The 8,379-nt window shown below is 30.6% G+C and overlaps 1 protein-coding gene across 1 annotated transcript; it reads right to left on the bottom strand.

The window, feature by feature from the left end:
- Positions 1 to 6,792: 6,792 nt before the first annotated feature.
- LOC119688813 (dentin sialophosphoprotein-like) lies at positions 6,793 to 7,746 on the bottom strand. The gene is made up of 2 exons (XM_038103477.1): positions 7,705 to 7,746; positions 6,793 to 7,644 (listed from the first exon to the last, which is right to left on the bottom strand). The coding sequence occupies exons 1-2, from the start codon at positions 7,744 to 7,746 to the stop codon at positions 6,793 to 6,795; spliced, it is 894 nt and encodes a 297-aa protein (XP_037959405.1).
- Between the last annotated feature and the right edge of the window lie 633 nt (positions 7,747 to 8,379).

Below are 8,379 nucleotides of genomic sequence, written 5' to 3'. Positions count from 1 at the left end.
CACATTGCACCAAGAGTGAACATTGTGAAGCGATCTACTGTTTTATTTTTTAATACTTTAGAATAGCTAGGAATCCATGGAAGAATTATGTTGTATGGTTGTAGACCGTAGAAAACTGCTTGTAAAAACTTTAGAAACCTTTAGGGGTGTTAAATGGTACATGATCATCGAGATTAATGAGTGGCTCCAAAAAGTAGACACGACCGTTCTTGGAGGAATTATGTCGTTGTTTTTACTGAAAGCACTTCATCCACACTTGCATAGATGGACAACAACAATATTCTTACCAACCCATATTTATTTACCAATACTCCATCAAAAAAATCTTAAAGCTTCTAAAATTTTTCTCTGATCATTATTTCAAGTATTTGCTATACATATGATTGTTGTGATATGTTTACCTTCACGACTTGATATTGTTTAATTGAAATTATTGTAGTTTTTAATATTTTTCTAATATCAGCTCATAGCTCTTAGTAGTTTGTAGTTAGACTACCCTGTATATAGCAATAGATCTAAACTTATCCATATTATAAATAGTTCAAAGTCATCCTTACGATTTCCTTACGTTTTCTCTTTCACAATCTAAAACATCAATTATAATAACATTTTGTGATATGTCAGAGGACTGAAACATGTAGCGCTGTAATCCAAGATTTGCATTTAAACGAAACGTGTTCAGTTTGCTGAAGAGCACGTATCCTTTGTCCTTTTAGATAAATATTTTTTTTATTTTATATATGCTGTGCTAATATGACACAGCACTTGCCATCCGTGTGAGTGTATGATTCAACTTTGCATAAACTAACTTCTCCATGCAACACAAAATGGATCCTTCCACACAACACAAAAAAATGGAAGAAGACAATGAAAGTTCCTGCTGCATTTGTTAGAATGCAACTTTTGAAAAATTAGTTGCATCTTGAAGCAGATGTCCTTCATGTCGGTGTCATGTCATGTCTTATAAAAATAGAATACATGTGCTTTCAAAATTGTAAATAGACTAAGATAATTAAAAATAATAACACATACTCATACGATATGTTGAATCACTTTACTTTTTTTAATATATTTAGAGAATAGTTTTTTTTAAAATTTTTATCCACTTTAAAATCATATTATATATCCAATTTTTTTCAGTTAATATTCTAATATTCTATCTACATCACATATATTATGACGGTTCTCAAATTTATGTGGGAAGTACTTTTAATATAAAATACATATATCTTTTTGATAAAGATTTTGACGAGTTCAGCCTTCAGTCTACATGGAATTTACATCGAGTCAAGTTTTTATTATTTTTATAAATAAACCTAAGAAAATAGACCTTAAGTTTTTTTACTATAATTTTTAGTATATTTTCGATATTTTGACTTAAGTCTAAAGTCATCTTTAAGAAACCGGAAATAAGACTAATAGAAAATAGAAATATCGAAAATTATAATAAAACTATTTAAAAATAATTCGAGTTATTTTTTCAGAAATTTTCTTTTTAGCAATAATAAAAACTTGCCCACTTAGCCTCTGACAACTATGGGATGTGCCAAATTTCATCTTTAGCTGGGACATGATCTAAGATCTTTCGAGCTATTTTTTTTACCGAACTGACCAAGCTGTTGTCCTGAATTGTCTTTGAATTATCTTTACTAATGGGAGAGTCGTTGATGAGATTCAACTTTATGGAACTGTAAATGCCACTCCTATATATATATTTACAGTCACTCCTATATATATTTTATACGCTCGATCATCCATATTACAATATTGCACAAAATTTTTAGCGACGCCAAATTGAATTTAAAAAAAAATTAGATTTGACTTGATATAATAATACAAATAAAAAATAATAATAATTTTATTTAGAGAGAGGTTTTGAACATGACTAAATTGCAACAACAAAATTTTTTATTAATTTTTACTTAATTGAATTTTTAGCTGAACATATAGCTGTCCAAATTTACTTCTTTGATAGTTTGTATTTGTACATCCTTATGGACATATGTGTTTGTAATGTACGAGTCTACACTTATGATTTGGCTCAGTATTTTTGATTGTAGCCGCTTTATAACACTGATATTCGATTTTTTCTTATTCCTTATTTTCTTATTTTTCTTAAGAATTAGATTAAAGTTTCTCAGTTACTCAGTCTGATGAAGTGGTAAACAATAATCCAGTCAAGGCATAGAGAGGGGTTATGAAGAAATCTCACAGTTAAGGGAGAGTAAAAGTGCTCAAGTGCACTGACTCATCTAAAGCCTCAATATAATAATAAAAATATAAAAAAAATACAGACAATCTTATAATTCAAGTAAGACTTGTGATCTGGTCATTTGTTTAATGGTAGCCTGACAATTCGGGACTATCTAAAAGAAATTTGGGACTATATGAATTTGGGGCTATTAAAATATTTAGAGGACTTAATTAACAAGTGATTTTAACCACTTAGTTTATCCTTTAAAAAAATGTTAGTGTCACTTTACTATCTTAATAGTAAAGAGTTTAAATGTTGCGTACATATTTGTACGCTCCAAATAGAATGCCTCGCTCGGGTATTGCTTTAAAACTAATCTGGTAGTCTTTGATCTGTATGAATTGTATGAAGACGTAATGAAATTTCGAAAAATATACATGTTTATTCTTCTTTATTTCATTATTTTTTTTATTATGAATTTATGCACTCTTTAAATAGTTATTAAAATATATAATATGGCCGTGTGCGAGTTCGGGTAAATTAAGATAAGGTAAATTGAAATTTCCTAGGGATTTTTTGCACTGCATTTATGTAAATATTTATTTATTCATTTATTTGTTTGTAGCACTTATTTATTATTTTTATTTAAAAGTTTTCAAATTTATTTATTAAACATCTTATAAAATTTTTACAATGGTAACACCTAATTTACTTAAATATTATCTTATTTATCCTATTTGAAATTCTTGTAAATACCATGATTCGCTGCCATACCGAGATAATTTACTATTTTCCTCATCCATCAATTTACCATCAATTTACTCGAACTCGCACACGGCCTATAACTGCGTTTTGCTTAAAATAAATAACCCCATTCATTCATTTATTAAACTTTCTGGAATGTATTTAGTTTGTAAAATATTTTTATTAACAAAAGCTATTTAAAAAATAAATACAAATTCCGTTTTATCTCGAAATATGATTTACATGAAACATATTAAAGCTCGAACAAATTTGCATGTCCCACATCTTAATTGCTCGGACCAATTTCAACTTATCTAAACACAAATTACAATCCCAAATGCTTGCCAGTAACTTCAGCATCAGCAACAGCATCAGCAACAGCATCAACAACAGCATCAGCATCAGCATTAACATTAAAATTTTAATTAATTTAATATGAATTTAACTAAAGTTTACAGTGTGATTAGCCACACATTAAACACAAATAAGCCAGAATGTGCAGATTTGTTAACAATGGAAAATTTGGTAGCTCACAAATAATTAAGATTTCATGAATTTTAAAACCAAATTCTACTTAAATATTGCAAGCTTGAGATTTTCGGTTGTGCTCGTCTGCCATGGACATGTGGACTTGTCAGTGGAGCAATTCAGTATGCCCCCAGCAATTGCCGGACACTCGCACGCACTTAGTTGCGTGCATTTAAGGATGAATATACATGCAGGACATTAACTATAAACAAAATTATGCTTGGCACATTCCAGTTGTTGGCCATCAATACAAATTGGTCTCATACATTCACCATAATGGTCAGATTGTGAATTCGATTAAAACTGAAAGCGCATCAGCGTAGAAAATGATATTGCTGTGCATTTGCAACAGCAGCAGCAAGTAATAACAACAAAGGCACTAAATGCTGCAACAGTACCGAAAGTAACAATACTCGTAATAGCAACAATAGCTGATATCAACAGAAGCAACTCAATGGCAAATGGCAAATGGCAATGGCTGCATTAATGTGCCATGTTTGTGGCTATAATGCATATGAGTTGCAATTGTGATATTGCAAATGGCCGCATTTAAATAATAATCCATAAACTTACAGGAGTTTACTTATGCATTCATCTTTGTAAGGACTTAACTGGCTGGCTACGAGAATGCATTATGCCAGCATGCCAACATGCCAGCATGTGAGCAATGCAAATGCAAATGCAAATGCAAATGTAAATGCATAAAGTTCAACGCAACAAACGACCAATTGTCAAAGGCCACAAAAATATGATTTTACAACATTCAAAAAATATTTACGAAATACGTCTACATATACCATACGTATATGGTGCAGCCAAAGTGGATAGTCACTTAAGGTTTTGTATTTGTTAATTGAACTAAAGTTTTAATTATTTTCGAAATTATTTTATGTGAGCTACAGTGAAATGAGAAGAGCGCGTAAGTACTTTCAATGAAACTGAGAATTTGGTGCATTTACGGAATGGTTTCAATACTTGATCTACATTTTTAGATAAATAATATACACTTCATGCATTTGCAGTAAAAATTCGAACCAAGTCACGCAGCATTTTGCTGTGATTCTATATCAACTTGGAACAAAGAGCAAATTTTAAAGTCCATTTGTACCTATATTGAGTTCAACTCAATACGAATGTATGTTCCACCCGTGAATACTATGAAAAGGATAACAGTTAACCACTCGCCGATGAAGTAAAGATAGAGAACTTCCAAAAGAAATGTTCCAAGCAACTACTATATGAGAGATTCACTAAAACCTGAACGGATCAAAAATTAAGGTCAACGTAAGATATATGCGTGCATCGTGTAACACACTATGTATATGTGCTACCCATTTAAAAAGTAAACGGAATGAAAATGTTGGTCCAGAATATATTCCGATGGTTGACTAAAAAAAACTGAAGTGTTCAAAATTGCGAAGATATTTCTTAAATATCTAAATATAAATATCTAGTGATGAAGAGTGGTGTTCCTAAAACCACACATCAGAACCGAAAACAAAACGTCAGAGTGTGGTAGGAAAGTCACCAAAGTGCAATGAATTTAATTGAAAGAAATATTATTAGAAACTGACAGATTTTTACCATTAAAAAGACACTGTGGTAAATTAGTTTGAGAGAAAGATCGGAAGGTAAAGAAGTATTCTGGGTCAAAACTCAACGAGTTCTATCGGAATATCGAGAGCCAGATAATTGCTTTTCGTTGCACACTGAAACGCTATTACAGAAAATCAACATTGTAAATGATCAATAATATATCACTATCCTACTGAGTATATTTTATAAAAAGTTCATATATTTTGCCAGAAATTACTTCTTGAAATTTATCCTGAAATCAGCTCCAAGCACAAGGAATGTTAAAGTCAATACTTAATAGGGCATTTACAGTTGTTACATATACGTTATGATTCGATAATAGTTTTTAAAGACCTATATATTAAATTATATATTATATATTAAAGATCTAATCTAAAGAAATAATAACTCATAAAGTGAAAATCAGGATTTTATAGTTCAGTGTTTGGTACAAAGTTCTGCGACCATTAAAGTCAAATAAATAAGACTGCATTTAGTTCTTGTTTTGGAACTAAGAACACTATTATTAAACATTTCAAATCAAATTTGATCGGAAGACCCCTTCCGAAAAGTTTCTTAGCATAAATACTGTAATCTCTATACAATCTTAATAGCTTTTCCATCACACAACAAATCTTTTATGAATAGCATGAATTAAATTTTGTTTGCGAATATCATAATTTATCACATATTAAAAATTAAATAAAATACTTTTTATTGTTTATTACAGGAAACTTCTAAAAATTTCATATATTCAATATTAATTGAATCACTCTCTTAATGTTAAATGATATTATTGGTTGTGCAATATACCTACATCATTTGAACTTAATACACATCAACACTGCTACTCATATCACAACATCAAGAAATTATATACCATACATTGTTTTCAGTTTTAAATAATAATATAATATACTTTAAAAAATACGCGTATTAATAGACGATTAAGACTTTCCAAGGGTTATTACCCCCGGGCTAGTATATGGACTCACAAACAGCAGACTCTTCGTTCCAGCATATGTCGTATCCATATGACTATTTGTATTAAGCAGGATAAACTTATATCACTTCCACTTAAGTCTTCACTAAATAAATTTGGTATACCCGACAATGACCTTCATTGGTGAAATTTTGAACCTGTTCCCTGCAGTCTCTTGTATTTCAATGAAGATATTGGAATATCTCCATAACTCTATATCCAAAGAGCACTATACATCCTGCTCTTTGAATGCAATAAAAATAATCGTAAACGAAATATCAGCACTACTCTATAGAAGCAGTTTAGCAGCAGATCTGGATGAATAAGCGGGGACCGGGGTTACCAACGTGATTATAGGTATTATTGTAGTTATAGGTGGCTGGCAATTTTTTTTCATAAAGACTACAAAAAAAGATTTTTTATCATTAATTATTGTATCTATTATGAAATAATTATGAATTTTTTTTTAGTTTTTAACAATAATAATTATTATTATAAAACTACAATAAATAAAACACAAATCAACTGAACACACAATTTAATTTATTAGTAATAATTATAACTGCTTTTCGGCAATTTTTCACTTTTCAAACTTTTCCATATTGCCTCAAATATGAAAAGAAATGATTTCTTCAAAAAAAGTTGGTTAACAAAATACAGAATAGGATTTTGTTTCTAAATATAAATAAATAAATTCTGTTGTTGACTCTTAATATTAAAAAATATGTTGTATGTGTTATTCTATATATAACAATAAGAAATTTTAATATTAGTTTCCGATTTCACTATCTGATGATTCTGATTGATTGTTATCATTCGAAGTCATAGAGTCCGATGTGCTCAAACCATTAAACAGTCCAGATAAAGCATCTAGCGAACTATCGATGTCACCACTGTTAGAAAGCATAGTTCCTGAAGCAGGTGTGACCCCGAGCAAGCCCATAGTGCTGATGAGACTATCCAAGGCAATCATTTCGTCATTGGTTGAACTGTCTCTATTATTGGTGCCATGAGAAGTTTCAGAGAGAGATGTGGTGATATTATTGATATTGCTAGTAGTATTATCGGTAGTGTTGTGAGGGCTTGAAAAAATAGTAGAACATTGTGAACTACTCGCATCAGTATTTTGTGAAGAATTCTGTGCACTCTCTGACTCAGAGGTAGAAATGTTGACTGCGGTATTAATGTTACCTGCGCTACTTGATGCAGTGTCAATATTTTCTAGTGAATTCTGTGAATTCTCTGATTCATAGCTAGAAATGTGGATTGCAGTATTAGTATTAGCTGCGCTACTTGATGCAGTGTTATCGGTACTATCAGTATTATCGGTGGAGGGTGTACTATACACCGTTGTACTGCTGCTGGTGCCACTGCCTAACAGCTCTCTCGGAACAATTGAGTGACGAAATTGATGATTCTTATTATGTTCTTTTGGTTTTTCGTCAGTGTTTGTGATAAACTTGACGAAAAACTGAGGATCTAACAGTCTCTCATCAAATTCGGTCTCCGCGAACCAATCAATAGGCGAATCGCACATATCGTCATCATCTTCATCGAATTCACCGTCAGAACCAAGACTGTCATTCACAGTACTACCTGCCTCAGGGCGATTACGACGATTCTAAAAAATTGAGTGTTAATGTTTCAACTACAACTACAATTCATATATCTGGTATGATACATTATATTTGTTATATAGTGACAGACAAGGTATTAACAACATTTTTGTAAGTATACCCTACTTACTCTATCACGCCTATTACGATTAGATGCCATTTCTGCTGTCTCGATAAGAACCAATATTTTCTGTAATAATCTCTTATGAAACGAATAAAATCATTTTTACACTTCAATTAGAAAGTTTAGAACACATCATGCTTACTTAGATTTTTCTAATTAAAAAAATCTATTAAACATAAAATAAAATTATATTACCTCAACTATAAAGTAGGTGTTAAATAATACTTTTTTCACTCCAGTTTAACCAATGGTTAGTTAATTGTAGATTTCATTTATTCGATGAATTTTGGTATCCATTAAATATTTTGTTCTGGTTAGTTAATCAGGACTTTGTGTGAAAATCAGAATCACAGAGCAACAAAATTAGATTTTGGTGGTTTCGATTAAGCAATCAATGGATTTTATTATATATAACCAAATGTAATAATAAAAAATAATTAATTAACTTCACCTAATGCTGTATGTTTATTATAACACAGAATATGAAGTTAATATTTAATTTTAAAATTTTGAAATGTTAAAAAACTGTCAAAATTTCTTAAAATCCTAAGTTTACTGATAAAAATCGTTCGGTTGATAAATTCCAGTGTAGTTAATGTAACCAGGGACTCTCCGG

Source organism: Teleopsis dalmanni, chromosome X, assembly GCF_002237135.1.
Source record: "Teleopsis dalmanni isolate 2A chromosome X, ASM223713v2, whole genome shotgun sequence".
Classification (NCBI taxonomy): domain Eukaryota; kingdom Metazoa; phylum Arthropoda; class Insecta; order Diptera; family Diopsidae; genus Teleopsis; species Teleopsis dalmanni.
The sequence above is the reverse complement of the archived record's forward strand: the minus strand, read 5'-3'. Positions and strand labels throughout refer to the sequence as shown.

Coding starts and splice junctions, on each gene's coding strand:
- LOC119688813 (XM_038103477.1), bottom strand. CDS start 7,746: ATGTTGTTAATACCTTGTCTGTCACTATATAACAAATATAAT. Junction 7,645..7,704: donor CACTATATAACAAATATAAT/GTATCATACCAG, acceptor TCAATTTTTTAG/AATCGTCGTAATCGCCCTGA.